A 22,204-nucleotide genomic window follows, 5' to 3' on the forward strand; every position below is an offset into this window, starting at 1 on the left:
ATACTAGTATTACTGGCATATGCAGGCAAGTATTTTATGTCCCGAGAGCAGGTTTCTTGCTGTATATATTGTGGGAGAAAATATGACGGATCCGTCTGGTAGCGGAAGTCCAAACATCACTGAGATAAACGCTACAGCGATGACCTGTTTGTCGTTATCATCACTACAGCCCAGCTGCCTCATCCCACCAAAGCAAGAAGAGTAGAGGTTACAAGTGAATAGGGCAATGCACATAAGTCTATCAGGTCTTTAGGTTGGCCGACGTTGCTAAGGAGTACCAGTCTTGGCAGAATCGTAATCTCACGACCCCATAAATATAAAATAATTAGCCCCAACGTCTGACCACTTTTCCTTGGCCTTTTAGCTTATCCTCGCGTGTGAGTGCCGTGTTGTCTTGGCGAGCTAGTATGCAGCCAAGTCTTGATTTTTCCACTTTGCCAAACTTCTATGCCATAGTCTATCTCATAAGGTATAGTAGTTGGCGTCGACACTCACTTATAGTATATGCTTAATTTCTGGTCCAATCAGCACCTCACTCAGGGATAATAAAGATAGAAGCGTTTAACCTTAGGGCTAACCAGTAAATTTACAGCTGACGGGTATAAGCGCGTCAAACACCGCCACTATGGATACGGATATGAATCTCGGACGAAAACAAGGAGAGCCTTGCTTGTGAGCTAAATTCTTTTCCAGGATACCCACCCTTATACGACCTTATCTCCCGATATCTGAATCACAACAGTCAATGCTTTTCCTCGGATGCAACGTCGCATTCGTGTGCACAAAGTCTATCTTGAAGCCAAACTCAACATACTCCCAAACGCACTTGTTTGACACGAAACTAGCCATTAAACCTAAGTGATCTTCAACTCAGTGAGGCTCTTCTTCTGGCCAAGGTCAAACCTGAAACATGAACCGGAAACATTCCCGATTTGCCAAGGACGGCATATCGCGCTACTCCGGATAATCGGCCTTCTACGGTCCACCTGTCAAGCCAGGGGCCATATCTCCACACGCCATTCGTCCCAATTGCAGAGAGAGGAATCCGCGTACAGACGGTGACGTTTGGAGAATGGGGTTTCAAATGACCCTTCTCATTTAAGTCGGTCCTTGTTGACAGTCCCGGCGCTTTTCGCAATTGGAGGATAATCATGTTCCGTAGCATACGCAGAGAATAGGGTGGTTTCTGGGAAACATAGAAGTTCGGATATAACGGGTAATCGCTTGGCTGGGCATTGAAGATTCGGGGAATATATAAGCATATAGGTAGCACGGAAGAAGAAGAATAGCACACACAAGATCATCACATTCCTTTTGCCGGCCAAAGGTTACTCTTTCACTAAGTACATTCGTTTATTCGTCACTCATTACATACATACTTCTCTCTCTTCAACTCAAAATGACTAAACTCGGCTTCGCTCTCCTCGCTGCCCTGGCCGGCAGCGCCATCGCTGTCCCCGCCCCAGCAGTCACCCAGGCCCCCGACGTCCACGCCTACGCCAAGCGCGCCACATCCTGTACATTCTCCGGCTCCGACGGCGCCTCCAAGGCCAGCAAGTCGCAAGCCGCGTGCGCTACCATCATCCTCAACAACGTTGCTGTCCCCAGCGGCGAGACCCTGGATCTCAGCAAGCTCAAGGACAACACCAAGGTCATCTTCAAGGGAACCACTACCTGGGGCTACAAGGAGTGGAAGGGGCCTCTTATGAAGATCTCTGGAAACAAGATCACTGTTGAGGGATCTGGTGCTGTGCTTAATGCTGGTGGTGAGAAATATTGGGATGGAAATGGAGGAAACAGTGGAAAAACAAAGCCCAAGTTCTTTGCGGCTCATAAGCTTACTGACTCCAAGATTAACAATCTTTATGTCAAGAACACTCCTGTTCAGGCTGTGAGCATCAACGGTGTTAATGGTCTTACTATCAACCAGTTCACTCTTGATAACAAGGACGGTGACAGCAAGGGCGGTCACAACACTGATGCTTTTGATATCGGTTCTTCCACCGGTGTTACAATCACCGGTGCCAAGGTCTACAACCAAGACGACTGTGTTGCCGTCAACTCCGGAAAGGTCAGCAACTCTTAAAACTCTCTAAGAGCAACTCGCTAACTTCAACAGAACATCATCTTCCAGAACGGCTATTGCCACGGTGGCCACGGTCTCTCCATCGGCAGTGTCGGTGGCCGCGACGACAACATCGTCGACAACGTGCAGTTCCTCAACTCCGAGGTCGTCAACTCCGCCAACGGCATCCGCGTCAAGACCATGAAGAACACCACCGGCAAGGTCAACAAGGTCACCTACTCCGACATCACCCTCTCCGGCATCACCAAGTACGGAATCCTCATTGAGCAGAACTACGACGGCGGTGATCTCCACGGCGAGCCCACCAGCGGTCTTCCCATCACCGGCCTCACCCTTAAGAACATCAAGGGCAAGAACGGTGTTTCTTCCAGCGGCAAGAATGCTGCTATCGTCTGTGGAAGCTCAGGTTGCAAGAACTGGACTTGGCAGAATGTTCAGGTCACTGGTGGTAAGAAGTATGATAGCTGCAAGAACGTTCCCAGTGTCGCTTCTTGCTAAATCATGACTTTTTGAGTCGTGACTCGGTTGCGTTTCATCAGCTCATTCTGTGTATGAGTTTGGCCCTGGAAGCATCTGTAAGCCTCTTTAATTCTCAACCGACGTCGGCACCTCGTAGCCCGATGACGTTGACACTTGATCTTTGTGTACATATATAGCATAAAACCTTTAAACAATTTATTTATCAACTATGATACGTAGCCCTTTGCTCTAAGACGCCTTGTGAAACCGAAAGAGAGTGCAACATGTAAGGGACAACTCCAAACCACATCCTTTGGCCGACGTTCCAGTAGTAAAAACTAATCATCCGTCTGACTTGTCTCGACTGTGGTGATCGCTTCCTGGATTACTGCATAATCTGTGGTGTGGATAGGAATATTTGAGCCGTCCTGCTTATAAGCCTGCCATAACAACTGCGCTCTGTAGCACCATTCGAAATGCTCCTGGAACTCCTGACGGCCATAAACCCTCTCAATTCCGTCTTCTCTGGGGTTTCTTTCTGGGCTTTTTGATGCATCCTTTGCACGCGATTCCAATCTCAATCTGGAAGTTTACCGAATCCATGAAAGGTACTGCGCACATCACCAAGTAATTGAACGGGGCCAAGGTCCTCCACAAGCGTGGCCTTCCGATGTCGAGGTGCTTGACTCTGCCGTATTCCACGACATCTTGCCTCTAGCCTTTCAAGCCGACGCCAAAGTCCCTGTCCCAGAACTTAGGAGGGATCACTTTTTCTGGATCCAGCCACCTGGCTTCGAAAGTGCTCAATCGGACAAATCTGGAAGCTTTCAGCCTAGGGTCTAGGCCGCCACGAAGTCGGTGACCACGCTCAACGCAACCCTGGCAAAGTCGCTACCACTCAGGGATGCTGATGAGCATGGCAAATTGACCACAGATCTCACACGATTCTGTGGCGAGAAGGGTCCAAATGTCGATGACCAGCACTTGTTGCGCATATCTTGTGCTGAGAATTGCGTGGTATAGAGGAAGGGCTTTGATAATGTGCCTGTATATGGTGTGCCTGCTTATGATTTTGCGTAGCCGAAAGTTCGTTTGTCGCAGATTGAAGAGGGACTGCACGTCGCACCATGAAAGAACATGGCTAATGAGTCGCCGATGACGATCGAAGAGGCCACGAGGACGGGGACCACTGTTGGAATCGGGGAATGGTCTCAGCGAATCGAGGACGTCAGGGGGGTATGCGATTGGGCGGTGGATCGCGCCAGGAAGATACTGCGCACTTAATCGTGAATAGCCAATGGCTTGGATGATGTGGGGGATATCTTCGGCATCATAGTCAAATTCCGTGATAGGCCGCGATGCAGAACCTATGGGGTTGTTCATTTTGCTAGAGATGCGGAGAATTGGGATGCTGTGACGACGATGGGATTGATGATGGTGGTGATGATGAAAGGGAGAAAAGAATCCAGGCGTAGATAACGTAGGAAGGAAGAGAGGCACCTGTAGTCAAAGCAGGAGAGATCGTGGTAGCACTTCCCCTTGGGTTTGTCTATCCGAGATTTAGTCGAGTTAGGAAGACTACTTTATGATTCACTTAGGTAATTTCTAAAAGTCTTAATAAAGTTAGAATAATATTAGTAAATTGAACTTCTAAGATCTTCCCTTATCAGAGAGAGGGCACCCTTCATGTACCCCCCAGGTGTTGTGCTTCTCTACTTTATCTGCAGCCTTGCCTCCTAACGTCTCTTCATTCGCAGTGATGTAAACCAGCTCATAAAATCAAGAAAACACAAACTCTATTGCTCTAATCTTCTATAAATCACCCGGCAGAATCTCCGTAATATTACTCTTCGCCAACTCCTTCGTCGCATCCAAAACCTCCACCATCCTCCCTCTCGCCTCGACATTCTTCTCATTCTCCATATCAGCCATCCCCATGTGCTCCAACGTCACACAGATCAACGACTCCATGAGCCGCTGCGCAAGTTCCCCCGCGTAACCTTGTTCGTAAAACGCCGGTGTTTCATTAACTTCCAACAACCACGCCGTCCCTTTGGAATCGATCAGAAAGTCAATGGCGAAGAGCTCGAAGCACTTATCCAATGGTGTGAACTTATCAGCCATTGTGTGAGCGGCTGCACGAAGTAACTCTCCTGAGATTTGACAAGCTTGATCAAAGACCCTTTTCTTCCAGTCACCAGGAAGTAGATCATCCTCGATCTTCCAAAAGTCTCGCATGGATTCTTTACTGGTGAACTCCTCTTCATCTTGGAGAGCGGTGTTGGTCAACGATGATTTGAGACTGGGATTCTTCCAAGGAGGTTCATAGTCGTCTAGGGCTAGTAACGCGAGCATTTCGTTAAAGACGTGGACTTTAAGACGACCGACGGAGAGAACGTAGGCTCTAACGTGCCACTTTCGGCCGTCGATGGGTGGAATGTTGACGATGTATTGCTGGGCGACGAACTCTCGAAGAAGGGCTGATGGGATGCGCTCGTTTTCGTCGATGACCAGATCCTGTATCTTGTTTGTTCCTTGGACGGAGAGCTTTCCAGTTGCTGTGATCAGGGCATCTAGCGAATCAAGTCCAGGTGCCGATAGACTTGGTTTGAAACCCTCAGCGCTGTCGTCACTTTCGAATTTGGTATCCGGCGTTTCAGCGTCTTCTTCGCTCTCTTCGTCCTCCTCGGAAATATCGGCAGCAAGTTCAAGATTACCCGCTAGCTCGTCAATGGTGCTGAATATTCGAATACCATGACCGCAATCAATCATGGCAGGTTTAAGAATCCACCAACTTCGTTCCGATGAGTCCTTTGCTTCGTTATCTTCAAGCGAGTACAGCAGAGTTAAATCATCAGCTGCAGCCAACGCATCCTCGACATACTCACTATAGTCGAGGGATAGCTTCACAGTCGCAGGGCTATGACCTTTGAGCACACTTTCTGGCCTTTTGGTAATCCAGTAATCGACGACACTTGCCATGTGGTCTTTTCGAGCCAATGCATCGCTGTTGGGGTACGCGTTGAGGAGTCCATGTTTGGCTCTGTTCAGTACTGCAAAGTGATGGTTCAGCTCCCATCCATTAAGAAGCTGATACACAGTGTCGGCATCTTCTGGAATATCGGTGAAATTCTTATGGCAGATAGCGTCCGGTACGTGTCGTTTGATGCATTCTTGTACATGGCCGTCCAGCCAGGGATTGGCGCTATGAACGTATACGTGCATTTTCAGACTGGAATTGGCTGGCTTCTCAGCAAGTGGTGTAACCTTCTTCTGGAGGGAGAGCAGCTTGACGAGGGATTAGGAGTCGAGTAAGTCTCGATTCCATAGAGTCGGTAAGAATTATTCTGCAAAATATCATCAAGTACGTACTTGACTAGATGCGACGGCTCAGTTTCTAAAACAAGACCAGAGCCAAGAGGTGACAGTCAGCCTTTTAAACATGATGCTCACGGTCCCTTTGAAGAAAATATTTTAATCAATATTGCCAAGAAGACAATTCATGGTATTTACTAAAGTGATCCACTCATTTAGACATTTTCTTGAAGTTTTATTGGGCGTTGCGTTGTTAAACGTAAGCAACATCATGAAGTTCATGATATTTTTCAAAATGCATGATCGGCGTTGAGCTCACCGTTTCTTGTCCGGGGTCATGCCAGGGCCCAAATCGAGATCACTGATCGCTTCGCAATGATTAACCTGAATCATTTGGCCTGATAGTCAACCGTAAAACTTTTTTCTTGTGTGGTCATGAGTCGCTTGTCATGTTCTTGGTGACTTGATTTGAAAGGCTGATTCTTGGCACTCATGTTTAGGTCTATTTATTTTTTTCAAGTCTAAATAACCTCTTCCCTCTCGACCCTTAGTCTATTGAAAGTTTCTTTTGTCGATTTGTGACGGAATAACGAGATCTAGTTCTTATCCAAGGCCGTGATTCTACAGGACATCGAACTCGTCATGACAGCCTGCTACTTCTAAAACCAACCCTTAACAAAGGAAATATCCCATTTAACTCAAGTCGCTTGATTTCAATTCTTTTCGCCGCCTCATTTTCTCTTATCAAAACCTCTTTAAATGAGCTTCTCTTTCCCGATCAATTGGAAATTGTCGTCGCATCGATGCTCGAAATATTGGCCTGCAATCATTTCTTGTGCCCGATAATCTGAAAAGAGCCTCGTGGTAGCCGTCAAGGTCTCCGGTCTCCTCGGAATCGGAGCTTTCAGACTCGTCGTCTTCTTCCAGATCCAGAAATTGCTTCTGAGCTCCAGTGGGCGTCGTGGAAGCGTCGACAACAGCGCATGGCTGTCTAGGCTTCGATATTCCGCACACTTCGTCGTCTCTCTCCCTCTCCTCAAAGGAGGGTTCCCTTCGATCGGGAAGCTTAGAAAGCCAATTTTGGACTTTTCCTTGCGGCTTCTGTTGGCTGGGTCCTGGTACTTCAGGTTGATCGTTGATATTTCTCTGGAAATAGCTTCCAGAGTTCTCCAGCGGTTTCGTCATGACATATGATGTTGAAAACATGCGCAGCGTAGGCGCTACATCACTGAATGGCGAGTCGATGTGACCAGGAGTCGTAGGCGTCCGCGATGAACTCAGCGAGAAGCTTCGCTTATGGTAAGACCGAGAAGCATCGTCGGCGCATTCGTGGAGTGTGAATAATTGTCTGTTGTACCCAGGCTCAATAGTGGTGACGATATGAGGTAGTGGCCGCTTGTTGCGCAAGGACGATGTGCGCCGAGGAAATTTTACAGGCGCTGGCATGTCCTCGCTAGAAGGAGAGTAAAAGTTCTGATTTCTCATTGTGATAGTATAAGGAATGACGATATTTGTCGTGGAATAACTATAGATCCTCCTAAGACTTAAGTATCTGGATGACGTTTCGGAATGCCCGTCATGAATTATATTAAAAAGCTTGTTTCAGGACCTCGGCCGCAATTACAGTTGGCACATTACGAAGCTGAGCGACTACTACCGGGCTGAGCTAGCCTTAGTGAAACCACTTTTGCTATCAGAGCGCGGATAGTGACATATTAGGGAAACTTTAGCGCACCCTGATATGTCAATTTACGCTGCATAAACGCCACGCTACCACTAAGCTCAGCGCAAGTGCCTGTTTTGTGATCTGTGAGCTGTCCCAGAACCGCGGATTGTTTCACCTCGTGACCTCGATACGCGGGTTCTATTAATAAGGAGAGAAGTCGGACTAACTTAAGTTACCTTGACGATTGAATCGCGGCAAATGCGTCCATTTATGACTTGCGGATACTTATTAACCTAGATCATTTAATTGGGCCAGTAGTTTATACAAAAGAACGATCAAACGGTGACGTTTTAATGTTTATTGACTATATTTATCGTTTCTCGAACGTCCTTGTATTTCACTTTCCTATACTTGAAAGCATCAATTATCACACTGCAGCCATCTATGCTACATCCTTTCAATAGCGGAACTCGATCTTCGGGTCAGGCATGTAAATGTGGTCAATTTTCAGTCAGTTTTATCCCACATTTTCATCACGCTGACACTCTCATAGAGTTAAATCCACGAGCGTCGCACTCGGTTCCGGTTACCCCCGTGAAACACGATACAAAGTCTATTGCAAGCTTGGCCGTGTCTCCGGGCGATCTCGACAACTGTAGCAGGGGAATCCTTGCCGGGGAATGGAGGTTTCTTTCCCCCCTCGGAAGAGACTACGTCAACTCGATATGACATTCACAAGTCGAGTCAGAATCGAATGACTTTTACGTCGATGCTTGCTCGGATGGTTTATTTCATGAGATACCTATAGAGATACTTACTGCCGAAGGTTAAACTTTAGGCTGCGAATACAAATGATGTGATTGCGATACTCCCTTTCTGCATGGAAGTGTAACAGAGGTTGCAATAAAATTTAGATAGATGGGAATACTTACCATGTCATCCAAATGATTCACACGTAACTACCGGTCTATTTGTGTCCTCGTGTTTTGATCTGCGTTTAACCCACATCCCGAAATGCCGCCTAGAACATCCACGCTTGACCCATCAAGTACTAGCTACCGAGCTATCACAAATCATCATCCCCCTGATCTACCTACCGATAGATCTGCATGCCGCGGCATACTCTTAATGACTACCAAGGCTTATTGTTATGCCGATTGGGCAGGCTATGGGATGACAATACCGGGTGCACGGGGACCCGAGATTCACCGTTTATCATGTAGCACGGACGGCAAAACGTCAGTCACGAACAACGGATGATTGGCTAGAGTTTACTTGCTAAACAAGCTCTGGGTGGTGGCTTGGTTCTAGACTGTTCGCGTAACGTTCTGTTGTTATTCTGTAGAATGGTGTGCAGCGCTGGAAAGGGGAAGGGAAGAACGGAGCAAGCTTGAACAGGCTCAGTCATGAGTAGTCAATCTTCAGGTCGGTCACATTGGCCTTTTTTATGATGTTTCAAGTAAGTTTTGTCTATTAGTAAGGTCTTTCTAAGTAATACAGAGATGATGTTTCGCTCAAGTCAAAATGAGTAGTCGCTCCTTTTTAATGCGCATGACCTCATTCGTGAGATCTCGAAGATGCTACCACGCTAATACTTTTACGGGCTTCCTTTTCCAAGCCTCTAGGGTACCGTCGTCGCATCGACGGCCAGAACTTGCGGTCGGCTTCTGTAGCGAAAGGCCAAGATGTGTCGATTTGCAGAAGGGTCAAGTGGTAAGCATCGAGGCTCGTTGTTGGGTCCGTCGTGTCATATAGTTCAGGACTTCCGTAGTCTACATACCCGCGTGTTGGACTTGTAGGTTGGATGCCCTCATAGCATGTGTCTAAAAAGTCCAGGTAATTCAAAAGACCCTGGGTTCCAGGAATAGACTCTCTTGATCGTTCAGTATCAACCGTTGATGAAGACTCGTCCTCGGTGGTATCGTGGAGGGCCTACGGTGCGCATTAGCTTGATCCTGCAAGATACTTGATAAGATGATAAGCTTACATCAACATAGCTCACGTCCAGCCATGGAATATCAGGGAGTTCCGAGAGCCAACGATACACCTGCTGATCAAGGCTGTCGTAATCATTTGGAAAGGTTCCAGTGATGTCATCTGGTAAAATGGAACGGAGCTTCTCATCGTTCGTTGAAATGACAGATGAAGGAGAACAGATATAGAGCTGTGCCTTCTCATCACTGGCTAACGTGTTATCGGAAATAGGGTGATATGAAGACGTTGACAGAGTTTCCCAAGAGAATCTACGTCGTTCGAGAGTCGCCGAATCCTTCCGGAGAGTTCCCTGTACAGTGAATGGTTGAAGGTCGAATTGGATGTCGTCTAACGCGTCAAAGGCATTGTTGATGGTTGCATCCATTTCCAGAGTGGTCGGTTGGTACGATGTCCGGTCAAATGTCCGAGGGATTGAGTCAAGAACGGACTGACCTGACATTGTTGAAAGCATTGGAGTGCTTGACTGATCGATGGTGAACTGAACTTGACGCATTCTAGAGCTCTTTCTCTTGGTTTCTCGTGGATAATAAATAAAAGCTTCTCTCCTTGTAGCTAAATGATGCCCAACTACATGGCTTCTGCAATGGTCATAGCATCAATACGACCTACTGTATTTCGTTCCGAGCTAAAATCTGAAACATGTCGGAGATTGTCGACATCGAACTCTCGCTCTGTTGACAAGCTTCCTCCTGTGTCGTCCTGGAGCTAAAACTGGTCTGTTCTTGGAAATGGTCGCGAGACGGTAACCCCAACGGTCCACCACTAACCAGATAAGCGATGGAAAATCAGCCGATTATTTCGTACGGGAAGAGCACGAGATATTCTAGACGAAATAAGCCACAAAGTTAATTATTTCCTTATTACCTGACATATTACCAACCTCACCGGATTTGAGACGTGTTTGCGTCATTAAATGGCGGGTCTAATTGGATGTCGAAGTTGACGTGGTATTCCGCTATGCCGCGATGAGAAGGTCGCGTACTGGTATTGATGTGCCGTGGTCCAAACTCTATTTAGCACCGCGTATAAGACACCCAGCGTCCTGGGATCTTCCCAGTTACTTTAGCCTTTGGAGCTCGTGCCATCGTTCTCGCAACTTCTTAATACAGTGAAGGATTTCCTTGGCGTATCATGATTTTGCCCGCACGATGAAAGTTATCAACACAAAGACAGGAATGGAAGGTCGTCTCATAACCGACCACCAAGTCTGCCTTGCAGAACTACACCATTGACTGTTATCATATGTCATGGCTTCTCCATTGTTCCAGACCACCTCAGAAGTGAGACTAAAAGATATGACTTGTCCGTCTCCTTGTTCGGTAAAATTGGAGTTACCGGTAGTGCAGCGGTACTGAAACACTTACAGCTTGGCTTTCTGGGGAAGCTCTGTGTCGACTCACCGGAACTTCCGGCCCGTTCCGTAGATCACGACAGTTAGAGGTCGTTGTAGGAATAGGCGTTAAATTACCCCGTACTAATCGGCTCATTCCGGATGATCAGGCACTGGCATGTTTCCTTTTAATTACGAAGAGCAAGTTTAACGCACGCACACATATTCCATCTTAACCTCTCACCGAGGCAAGCCGTCGGTCCGATAAGAAGTAAAATAGTTTGACTGTTTGAAATGTCATGATTGATGGTCATGCCACAGAACTCAGGCCAGCGCTGTGAGTGGACGGTGCATGGTCGCTGAGGGAATTTAGCATCCCGCGCTAGCGGGAATTACGAGCCAAACTTATGAACAAGGAGTTCTGTTATATGTAGCCTTGGATGATAAACGAGACGTGCATGTTGGTGGAACCCATAAAGTGATCGGCAGCATCGCCCGAAGATGAGATCGAGAATACCCACAGCGGCAAGGTCGCTCAGGGGAGCGATCAGAGCGCTAATCAGGTGGAGATAATGACAATGCCTTAGGTCGTGGAGTAGACGATACTTCTTCCGGTTATCTATGCACATAAGTTTACTTCGAGAAGCTGAACCCAAGCGCTTGAGGCTTTCCGATGTCGGTTACAGTTTTTGTTCCATAATCTCCATTCTGTTCCTGACATCGGACATCGATACAGCGTATGACCTTCTAGAAACACCTGACGACCTAGCCCAAGCCTCAACCTCTTTATCCCGCACCGCACTCGCCTCCTCCATGACCGCACGCGTTTCAGTCGACACGACCTGGGCGATAGCCTGCCAAGCGTTGCCCAGACCAGAAGCCCTTGTCTTGAGTTGAAACAGCACCATCGTGCTGCAAAGTAGCAGTAGGTGGACCAAGATCAGGCTCAGAACCACGGCCAGCCCTGTCCACCGCACTGAGATGAGCATCTCGACTGAGCTTATGGTGGTGACTGGCTTGTACAGGTCAAACTCTGTTATACTGTCGTAGAAGATCATGGAGTGAAACCTGAAGGCAAGGGCCTGTATGGCTAATGCAGGGTCGCCCGTGACTCGAAGGATGTCTTGGATAAGAGAGACATGCACAGCGTGCGCGGCCCACCAAGCGATCCAGTCCTCCTCATAGAGATCCTTGTAATTTGTCGTTGCCCAGCCTCCTTGGGGAGAGTACCCCAATAGCGCTTGGATAAGAGCAAGGTTTCTTGGCTCCTGTCATTGACTTTGAGTATTTCGAGTTATGCACTCCTACCTTAAGCTGCATAATATGCCGATCTCTGTAGTCCTTATAGGAAACTCCAATGCCAAGCTGTTTCTGCAGCTGCGCACTACTCTTTGAAGTGCCGTTCCTCTGCCACCCGACTGTCGGCTCAGATGGGATAGTCATCCCAGTCATGGTAATTTCGTACAGCTCTGGTGCGTTATCCGCGACAAAACACAGCGTCGCACTGAGCACTTGCGTGCCATTCTTCAACGAAGCTATTGTCCAACGGCCGTCCATATTTGTCTTTAGTCCTTTCAGTTGATCAATCTTATCCATCGCCTCGCTCTCGTCAGTCTCGCCACCTAGGTCCAGGTGCCCAAATCCACGCAGCAGGATTGGGCTGGACTTGAGAAGCATCAGGGGGATAAAAGTGAAGTTCCGGCCTGAAGGGTGATCTTGAAGTCCGAGATCCCCACGGGGACCAGCATGGAAATTGTTAGCGAGTGAGAGTGGCAAGGTAGCTCTGTCGCTTTCATTCCACTTTGTTGGAAGCTGGGCATAAAACGTGAATCTACTATCTGACCAATTCTTGAGAAATTCCGGGCCATTTTTCGTTGATCTGATATCGAGCTCTGTCTGAAGGCCCGATTTGCTTGCAGTAAGACCGAAGCGAATCCTTTCAAGGTTGGGACTGAAACAGACTGTTCTGAAGTTGCTCACCAGTCCTGGCCCAGAGTAGTGCTCTAGCGTTGTTCTAGACTCCTCCTTCATGTAGGGCAGAAGAACACGGTATGTATTCCCGGTGTCGGCAATCTCGGCAGTCGATGCAACATTGCCGGATTTCATCTCGCCGAATCGCCAGTTCGCAGAGGGACTAGACCTGTAGTGGAGAACACCATTCGCAGACAAGGTAGTATTCGGTCCGAGTCTAATTGGAAGAAGCTTTGTCTGCGTCGGTCCAGCTATATTGACGTTCTTTAAGTCTGTGAGCAGTATCGTAGACGTAAAGGTCGAAGCGACTAGGATAATTGTCCCCAGAATCATGATCGAAGCGTGCAGCACACCGAATGTACTGAGTCTAGTAAGTCGTAATGAAGCAGGAAGGATTGTGTAAGGACTCGAACCCGATGCTCGCTGGATTGAAACTGCCGCGACGTCACAAAACCTGGTGCCAGTAGTCTCGAGCATTAGCGCAGCGACAGCTGCTGCTACAAGGCTAATGTGAAGGCCTATCGATACACGAATGGCGGCGGAGCAGATGGTGATGACCTTGGTAGCTGTCGCGAAAGACTATGGTTTTCCAAAACTTGGCTGGGTCGCCGCGATCTCGGACTGTTTGTGCTCCTTTCCAAAGAAACACCAGTATGGCGCATGAGGCCAAAATTACCAGTGTACCAGCCATCAGTGTGATGAGACCTAAGAGTCCTATCTTGTGCCACCAGCGATGTTTTGCGTATTTGTTCCATGATATTGGGCCTGGTGGTTGCGATTTCCCTGAGACATTCTCCTCATGAGCGGTTTTCAATAATGCTGGTTCAAAATCTGTATCGGCGCGGGGAAGTGATACAGCATCAGCCTCCCTGAATGATTCGTAACGACCAGGGGGTGGAGGAGTTGTTTCTTCTAATCGCATATCCTGCTCTGGGCTTCCTGAAGGAAGATCAGTCGTATCAGTGGAGAGAATAGCTTCATACTGCGCCATGATGACTCTTGGTAAATGACACCATTTCAAGACACCAGAGTGCAGATAACGCGGCAACGCAGTGTGTTTTATCCCTCATCTCGGTTGCATTCTTCATAACACCCTACCAGACGTGATGGTGGCTATATTTCATTATCTAAGACTTCTGATTAGACTGTCATTTGTGATAAGCAAAAGACCCGCCACTTGTAGAGTCTTGCACCCATTGATTGCTTGTTCTTGGCAATCAGGCTGTGAAGGATTCTGCAGAGCTGCGTCAACGGACCAATACGAGGCTGTTCTCTACGCCCGGTGATGAATTAGCCCGCCCAACATTCTTTCAGCTCATGCAAGAGTACATCGCTTAGAGCTTTACTACTTTTCAATCGTTGCTATGGTACATGCGCCATGCTTCTGCTCATGGCGTGTCCCCATCGCTGTGTTGGTGGCCAACCTCTATAGTAAAACATGGGATAAAATGAGACGCAGTGCCCCAATAATACGCCGGAACTTCATTTCTTATCTATTTGAAGATAACATGTGGGCGTGTCTCATTAGCCTAATAGAATCGCCTTCTCAATAGCCTCTCCCAATGTCTGCGTATTTCCGTTACCACCAATATCCGCAGTCTTGACTTCCGCTCCCGAACTCGCCAGCACAGTCTCAATAGCCGTCATCATCCCCGCAGCGGCATCTGCATACCCGAAGTGCGACAACATCATCTGCCCCGCCCATATCATTCCGATAGGATTAGCAATCCCTTTGCCGTAGATATCCGGTGCACTTCCATGAACAGGCTCGAATAAACTAGGGAAATCGCCCGTTGGGTTGAGATTTGCTGATGGCGCAATGCCAATCGTTCCCGTGCACGCAGGGCCCAGATCAGATAGAATATCGCCAAAGAGGTTCGATCCAACAACAACGTCAAAGATTTGAGGTCGCTGAACAAAGTGCGCCGTCAAGATGTCGATGTGATACTTCTCAACCGCAACATTAGAGTAATTCTTGCTCATCTCAGCGACGCGACTATCCCACCATGGCATAGTGATGCTGATGCCATTACTCTTGGTCGCACTCGTCAATTTCTTCCTAGGTCGACTCTGCGCAAGATCAAAGGCATAGCGAAGAACGCGATCCACTCCAACACGCGTCATGACCGTATCTTGAATCACAGTCTCTCGTTCCGTTCCTTCAAACATGATTCCTCCGACGCTGGAGTACTCTCCCTCCGTGTTCTCACGCACGATCCAGAAGTCGATGTCGCCGGGTTTGTGGCCTGCGAGGGGAGATGGAATACCGGGCATGAGTCGGCATGGCCGCAAATTGATGTATTGGTCGAATTCACGGCGGAATTTGAGGAGACTACCCCAGAGACTGATGTTATCGGGGACTTGGTCGGGCATGCCAACGGCGCCGAAGTAGATGGCGTCGAAGTGTTGAAGAGTATCCTTCCAGTCATCAGGCATCATCTTGCCGTGCTTTTCATAGTAATCGCAGCTTGCAAAGTCGAACTCTTGGAATTCGAGTGAGATGCTGAACTTCTTGGCTGCGGCTTTGAGGCAACGGACACCATACGGCATGACTTCTTTGCCAATGCCATCGCCGGGGATGACGGCGATCCTGAGTGTTTTGGACATTGTGAGAGGTTTATGAATTGAATTTCTGGGTTTCGACTCGGCGAGAAAGCTTGTCCTGAGAGAGGATTCTATCTTACTTATTTCTGGACTTGCATTTCATGTGTTCAACGGTTATACCAAACGCCGACGATGTCGGGATATAGAAAAGCCGATGATGAATCCCCGCCCTTCCACCGGCGGGGTTTTCTTTGTCCGCATGCTCTTATCGGCGTCCAGGCCCCGATAAGCTCGGACTGAGTGCTATTTGGCCGACTGCCTGTGCGACTGAATCACGGAAACAGCTGAGAAAACACAAATCTGAGAAGTGAATTACTATGCCATCACTTCGTCAATCACTATTCTGACCTCTTGTTCGGCGTGTTTGATAGATATCATGCGGCAGAAGGTAAGCCCGCTAGTGATAAACGGCCGAGGTTTGGCAGAGCGCCTGTGAAATTATGACGGCATAGTCACTCTCCGCAATTAATCATCACCAGAATACATTATTTAAGCAACTTGTCTACCAAAGGGCGTTGACGAGGTATAAACCCGGTAAACGGCGCATACAGCCTAGGCTCCTCAACCTCTTCTTACCATATTATCTCTATCAGCTTCTCAAAATGTTTGACAACTTTGAACCTTTCGCAATCAAGACAAAGTCCAACCCAGACATCACCATCAACGGCTTGAAAAGCGGCGAGTCTTCCTCCAAACCCGCTCTTCTTCTCATCCATGGCTTCCCTCAAACACTACACATCTGGCATCGTGTTGCGCCTCGGGTTCTCGACAAATACAACGTTGTATTGATCGATATCCGAGGGTATGGAAAGTCCTCCAAGCCTGACGATATAGCTTCGTATGCAAAGAGCGCCATGGCAAAAGACTGTATCAACGTCATGGATGCTCTCGGCCATACTGGGTCTTTCTTTGTCTGTGCCCATGATCGCGGTGCCAGAGTCGCGCATAAACTCGCCGTCGATTACCCTGATCGCATTCGCAAGTTCATACTACTCGACATCTGTCCTACACTGGCGATGTATACCAAGACGGATTTCGACTTTGCCAAAGCATACTTCCATTGGTTTTTCCTCATTCAAAAAGAACCTCTTCCTGAAACTCTTATCACAGCGAAGCCTAGAGAGTTAGCAGAGATGTTCATGGGCGGCCGCCAAGGCGATGGGTTATCCATCTTTGAGCCAGAGTGTTTTGAGATCTATGCCAAGAATTTGGAAGATCCTGCGACGGTTCATGCCATGTGCAATGATTATCGCGCGAGCGCGACTGTCGATCTGGAGGAGGCGCGTGAAGATCTGAAGCAAGGCCGAAGGATCCAGAGCCCTCTGCTTGTCTTATGGGGAAAGCATGGGGTTATTGAGAAGTGCTTTGATGCTGTGAAAGAGTGGAAAGACGTTGCTGATCCTGGTGTGCTGGTCGAAGGTCGCAGTGTTGAGTCGGGACACTATGTTCCGGAGCAGGCGCCCGATGTTGTAGTCTCCGCGATTCTGGAATTTCTCAATTGAGCGCTGGAGAGAATGCGATCGAGAGGTTCAACGATGAGACATTTCTAGGAAATTAAGTACTTATGTTCGTTCGCGACGCGTCTCGCGATTGACTTTGTAGAGATAGCAAACGTCTTTTTGAGATGCGCTTTTTTTCGTTTCAAAAGACTGCACCAAAAAATGTTTGTCTGGCACCTGATAAGATGAGCGAAATTCTAGATGCCAAAGAAGCATAAATCAAATAAGTTCAGCTAGAGGTGACACGAGACTAGCGTTGATGATCTAGTGGAGGAGCAACGCGAAATGAAGCAACCAATATCAGAAGCCGTAGAGCCCCCGTGTTTCGGAAACCCATCTTTTGGGAACGGGTTGGCCGATCAGCCAAATTTATCGTCACCAGCAACGCTCAAAGACATTGTTACTCCATTGAGACGAGAGAGGGTAATGTGAAGGGCAACGGTTACTAATGCGACTTTTTACATTCCATTGATTTCGCAACGGATTCATCACAGATAAGAGGGTCAAAATTACGCGCATGCCTGAGAGCGGATATCAGGGAACAGAACGGAAATAGAGAGCGTGCATCACTGCCGTGTTTGGGAAGGCTTCAAGTTCCATGCATAAATTCAAGGTTTGGATTGAGTTGCCTGTTGCTGCCGAGTCAGAGGCTAGACCTTTGATGAAGATAAAAGGCGAGCCAATTAGAGGCCGTGTCTAGGTTCTGACATCAAAGAGGCGTTGCTCATTCTGGGAATGGCCTCGTCGCAGTAACGAGGAGTTTTCTCTATAGGGTAGCTTTGCCTTCAGTTTGATATCGGTGATAACACATGGCGATCGACGGAGAGAGGTATAATCGTTCATAATCCTTGCATCGTGATCAATCTCTACATTTATCTAAAGCGTCTTTTTTCTTTTGACATCATTCACGTCATTTTGTCTTCGATAAAAGTGTTGATCGTCATAACTACACCGTTGGTTGGCAACATGGTTTCCAGCTTTGACGTCAAAACACAGAACGCAATATGAGCCATCAATAAATTCACGATAGTCCGAAATGCTTTCCCATCTTGGAGTGGCGTTTCCAGTAATCGAGAATTAAAAAGTAACTACAGCTATAATATCAACAGGCATCTTTGTGCTATCGTATCCCCGACGATCCTACGGCGATGGCGATATCCGCTAAGCCTTCGAGAACAGGAATGGTCACTGATCCTGCAGCTCACCTATGCAGACAAGGGTTAGACATATGCCAATCTCCTGCTAGAACGTCTTGTAATCGCCAACGGGGTGGATACGGTTGGCTGAGGATCCTCGCGAGGCCTACAAACGGGCATGCCGCTAAGGAGGATACATGCACCGGGGACGTCACGATTAGCGGACCGTTGGTGTGGTTTCTTCTCTTCTGCTTGCTGCACCCAATCTAGGGCCCGCGTCGTGTCCCCGTGGTGCAAGGAACGGCCAAGACATGCGCGGGCAGCTAAGGGATGGATCGCCGAGACGGAAGGCGTTTTCTGGGCGTCCAGGGCAGAAACGGGTGTTCCGGAAGATGCCTTCTTGGTATCTCGGTATACAACAGCTTGGCGCAGACTTGGCGAACGGGAAAAAGCTGCCGTGGTGGTGTCGAGAGCTGGACATGAGATGGTGGCAATGGACATCACGAGCGGGAAAGTTGATATGCGACGTTAGGTTTAAGCTTAGAGATAAGTCTAGAGCTGAGCGCCAAAAAGGAATTATTCATGAAACTAGTGATCTAAAATTCTCTATACAGACACCGAATTCAAGACTCGGTTTACCAAAACGACATGGTCAGACACTCGTCAAGGTCTCATCCGTTCGCCGAGGGAGCGGGTATCATGCGTACATACGACAGCCAAGGGTACCGTCAACAACGGGCAACTTCACGTGCATTAGACAAAGCGGGAATCGGAAATGTCAGGCCAAAAGAAACTCACCAACACCCAAAAAATGATAAATAATCCCTGCCGTTAAAAAAAAGTGGCCAGCAAAAGGCCCCAATAAACAGAGGTAGTGCGTGTTAGTGTCCGGGGTGCAATCTATCCAGTGAGATCTCTCCATTTCCCCATGTGGCCGTTTCAAATGGCTCTGCACGTTTCGCGCGGGGAGATGGGGGGCTCAACGGGGAGAAGGTCTAGATTTGGTAAAAGAGAACAGGACCTGGCGATTGAGACTGCGATCTAACCAGGAAGAGAGACCGAACGGTGGAGTATGTTCGGGCGAGGGCTAGGTTTTACAGTTCAATCGCTGCGACGACCGGTAAATTTACTTGCTGAGAATACGGTGCAGTTTGCCAAGACTCTTAAGCCGAGACGATGGATTCGAGCACTGGAAATCGGAGGATGTCCGTGTTACGAGCAGTAATGGTGATACAAATTACAGCGGGTAAAAGGTTGTATTCTTTTTTTTTTTTAATCTTGTTATTTGCTTGGATTGGGGGAGATTTGTTATGTCTTAAGATCCCAAACGCATATGCACGTGCGCATCACTCATCATCAATGCAACAGCAATAAGCATACTTTTGTGCTTGCGAATAAACTTACTTTCAAGCATTTCCACAACTCTAAAAATCTCTGCAGGGTTTTTGCCTTCTAGATACCCACGATTCGAAAAGAGAGCACGCGACTCGCCCAGAAATCAGCTTCTAGCCAAGCAGTGTCACCGATCGCTTGGCCATCTCTTGTCCCGCAGTTTGTGGCGTAGCCCCCCATGCTTTTTGGTCCTCAAAAGTCTGACCAATAGAAGCGCAGAATTGGAGATAGAGATCTCGCACGTGGGGTGTTGGAGAGAGGTGATAGGGTTGATATGCTTAATTCTCTAGTGCCCTTGAATAAACTCCACCCCAACTCTTGTTCGGCTGCGGATCCAAATGCGGCAAACACGCACGATGGGTGTGAAAGGCGTGAAGCCACCGTGTAATCGGTAGCCATATCGTCTCACCGAGGAGCTACACACAACACAACACGCAGTGCGTGGCTCCCAGCTTCTGGACCTGGGTGGGGGTGTACGCACGGAACTACTGTAAGCTTAGGGACCTTTGAGTTTTTAGCCTCTTTGGCAGGGGGAGCTCCAAACGACCCATGGATCCCTAACTTTTTTTAATGTTTCGGTCGTACTGCAGAATTTCTTTAAAGTCTCCCCTCCAGGACCCCGAACTCAGATCTTGTCTTTCCTTGCTCGAGCATCCCTTCATCCATCCCCCTCTCCGACTTCACTAAAGAAGCAAGCTTCATACAGCTTAGCTACCCTTCTTTTTACTCCCTTCTTTTACACAACAGCCAGGATCCGTCACAATGGTTCTCGAGGCTTATACTTACGTCTTTGCCATTGGCAGTTGCTTCGCTCTGCTTGAGGCCTACAACAACGGTGCCAGTATGTAGCCCCTCATCTTCACTTGTATTTCATGGGTAATTGACAATTCTCTTCACAGACGATGTCGCCAACGCTTGGGCTACCAGTGTCTCATCGCGCTCCGTCACATACCGAGGAGCCATGGTGCTCTGCTGTATCTTCGAACTCCTCGGCGCCCTAGCAGTTGGTGCCCGAACCGCCTCGACAATCAAGAACGGCATCATCCCCATGGAGTCGTTCCGCGACAACGCCGGTGTCCAGCTCCTCGCCTTCGCCTGTGCCTCGGCCGGTGCTTCCATCTGGGTTATGTGGTGCACCAAGCACAACGCCCACGTCTCCTCCACATACTCGCTTATCTCGTCGCTCGCTGGTGTCGGTATCGCTACTGTTGGTGCTAGCAAGGTCGAGTGGGGCTGGAACGGTGGTCAGGGTCTCGGTGCTATCTTTGCTGGTCTCGGTATGGCTCCTGCTATCGCTGGTTGCTTTGCTGCCATCATCTTCTCCCTCGTCAAGTTCGTTGTCCACGTCCGAAAGAACCCTGTTCCTTGGGCTGTCTGGACCTCTCCCTTCTTCTTCCTCATCGCCGGTACCATCTGCACTCTCTCTATCGTCTACAAGGGATCTCCCCGTCTTGGGCTCGCTGAGAAGCCTGCTTGGTACATCGCCTCCGTCACTCTCGGTGTCGGATTCGGTCTCTTCTTCCTCTCTGCCATCTTCTTCGTCCCCTTCGTCCACGCCGTCGTCATCAAGAAGGATTACACTCTTCGCTGGTGGGATGCCGTCCAGGGCCCTCTCCTGTTCAAGCGCCCCGCTCCTCCTGATGCCGAGAACGCTCGCGTTCCCAACTACGCTGTCATCCAGCACGGTCCCGAGGAAGATGATGTCTCCGTCTCCCAAGAGTCTGAGGACCCCAGCCCCAAGAAGATCAGCGACGATGAGATCACTCCCGCCGCTGCCCCCAGCTCCGAGGTCAACGAGAAGCAGCACCTCAACCTTTCCGAGTCTACCCAGGAGGATTACCAGAAGATGCTTAAGAAGGCTGAGGAGAAGCACCACGCCAACCTCCGCAAGGGCAAGGGGCCTCTCGGCTGGGCCATGCGCACTCTCCACGCCAACCCCATCGGTGCCGGTTCCATCCACGAGACCCACAACCTGATTGCCCTCGTCAAGCGCATCCCCGCTCAGATCGTCGTCGCTCTTCTCTACGGTGCTCACTACGACATCCACACTGCTCAGATGGGTATTGAGGCTACTCCCGAGGGTCGCCGTATGGCCCGTGTCTACGAGCACGCTCCCAAGTACCCCAACGAGGTTGAGTACCTGTACTCTTTCGTCCAGGTCATCACTGCCTGCACTGCTTCTTTCGCTCACGGTGCCAACGATGTCGGTAACGCTGTCGGTGTCTGGGCTGGTATGTACGCTGCTTGGCACTCTGGCAAGCCCGCCGAGAAGAAGGCCGAGGTTCCTCTCTGGCAGATTGGTATTGTCGCTGCCACCATTTGCATCGGTTTCATCACCTACGGTTACAACATCATGAAGGGTAAGTCTCAATCATATCGTCTCTTTTGAACAACTACTAACTCTTACTAGTTATGGGTAACAAGATCACCTACCACTCTCCCAGCCGTGGTTCCTCCATGGAGATGGGTGCTGCCATCACCGTCCTCGTCTTCTCTCAGTACAAGCTCCCTGTCTCCACCTCCATGTGTATCACTGGTGCCACCGTCGGTGTCGGTCTCTGCAACGGCAGCCTCAAGGCCGTCAACTGGAAGCGAGTTTTCCTCCTCGTTTTCTCCTGGATCATGACCATCCCCATCGCCGGTCTTATCGGTGGATGTCTCATGGGTCTCGCCCTCAACGCCCCTCACTTCTAAACATCTCACTCACGACTTTTGATACCTTTGAGGGCTTGACGCTCTATCGTTCTTTTT

General features: G+C 48.8%; 9 protein-coding genes; 3 read left to right on the forward strand and 6 right to left on the reverse strand.

The window, feature by feature from the left end:
- Positions 1–1,399: 1,399 nt before the first annotated feature.
- Positions 1,400–2,584, forward strand: FFUJ_11004 (probable endopolygalacturonase; the record flags this gene model as incomplete). XM_023569852.1 has 2 exons in its annotated part: positions 1,400–2,071; positions 2,120–2,584. The coding sequence occupies 2 exons, from the start codon at positions 1,400–1,402 to the stop codon at positions 2,582–2,584; spliced, it is 1,137 nt and encodes a 378-aa protein (XP_023437008.1).
- An 852-nt stretch (positions 2,585–3,436) lies between these two features.
- On the reverse strand, positions 3,437–3,928 carry FFUJ_11005 (uncharacterized protein; the record flags this gene model as incomplete). Its single annotated transcript, XM_023569853.1, has 1 exon — positions 3,437–3,928. One exon carries the CDS (start codon positions 3,926–3,928, stop codon positions 3,437–3,439), a length of 492 nt encoding a protein of 163 aa, XP_023437009.1.
- A 429-nt stretch (positions 3,929–4,357) lies between these two features.
- FFUJ_11006 (related to tubulin-tyrosine ligase) lies at positions 4,358–5,770 on the reverse strand (the record flags this gene model as incomplete). The annotated part of the gene is made up of 1 exon (XM_023569854.1): positions 4,358–5,770. One exon carries the CDS (start codon positions 5,768–5,770, stop codon positions 4,358–4,360), a length of 1,413 nt encoding a protein of 470 aa, XP_023437010.1.
- Positions 5,771–6,604: 834 nt separating this feature from the next.
- FFUJ_11007 (uncharacterized protein) lies at positions 6,605–7,345 on the reverse strand (the record flags this gene model as incomplete). The annotated part of the gene is made up of 1 exon (XM_023569855.1): positions 6,605–7,345. The coding sequence occupies one exon, from the start codon at positions 7,343–7,345 to the stop codon at positions 6,605–6,607; it is 741 nt and encodes a 246-aa protein (XP_023437011.1).
- A 1,738-nt stretch (positions 7,346–9,083) lies between these two features.
- Positions 9,084–9,960, reverse strand: FFUJ_11008 (uncharacterized protein; the record flags this gene model as incomplete). XM_023569856.1 has 2 exons in its annotated part: positions 9,084–9,458; positions 9,514–9,960. 2 exons carry the CDS (start codon positions 9,958–9,960, stop codon positions 9,084–9,086), a joined length of 822 nt encoding a protein of 273 aa, XP_023437012.1.
- Positions 9,961–11,531: 1,571 nt separating this feature from the next.
- Positions 11,532–13,813, reverse strand: FFUJ_11009 (uncharacterized protein; the record flags this gene model as incomplete). XM_023569857.1 has 3 exons in its annotated part: positions 11,532–12,119; positions 12,160–13,401; positions 13,499–13,813. 3 exons carry the CDS (start codon positions 13,811–13,813, stop codon positions 11,532–11,534), a joined length of 2,145 nt encoding a protein of 714 aa, XP_023437013.1.
- Positions 13,814–14,346: 533 nt separating this feature from the next.
- On the reverse strand, positions 14,347–15,429 carry FFUJ_11010 (LYS12-homo-isocitrate dehydrogenase family protein; the record flags this gene model as incomplete). The annotated part of the gene is made up of 1 exon (XM_023569858.1): positions 14,347–15,429. The coding sequence occupies one exon, from the start codon at positions 15,427–15,429 to the stop codon at positions 14,347–14,349; it is 1,083 nt and encodes a 360-aa protein (XP_023437014.1).
- Positions 15,430–16,028: 599 nt separating this feature from the next.
- FFUJ_11011 (related to haloacetate dehalogenase H-1) lies at positions 16,029–16,928 on the forward strand (the record flags this gene model as incomplete). Its single annotated transcript, XM_023569859.1, has 1 exon — positions 16,029–16,928. One exon carries the CDS (start codon positions 16,029–16,031, stop codon positions 16,926–16,928), a length of 900 nt encoding a protein of 299 aa, XP_023437015.1.
- Positions 16,929–20,215: 3,287 nt separating this feature from the next.
- On the forward strand, positions 20,216–22,147 carry FFUJ_11012 (related to PHO89-Na+/phosphate co-transporter; the record flags this gene model as incomplete). XM_023569860.1 has 3 exons in its annotated part: positions 20,216–20,294; positions 20,353–21,813; positions 21,864–22,147. 3 exons carry the CDS (start codon positions 20,216–20,218, stop codon positions 22,145–22,147), a joined length of 1,824 nt encoding a protein of 607 aa, XP_023437016.1.
- Positions 22,148–22,204: the final 57 nt, after the last annotated feature.

This window comes from Fusarium fujikuroi, chromosome FFUJ_chr10, assembly GCF_900079805.1.
Source record: "Fusarium fujikuroi IMI 58289 draft genome, chromosome FFUJ_chr10".
Lineage (NCBI taxonomy): Eukaryota > Fungi > Ascomycota > Sordariomycetes > Hypocreales > Nectriaceae > Fusarium > Fusarium fujikuroi.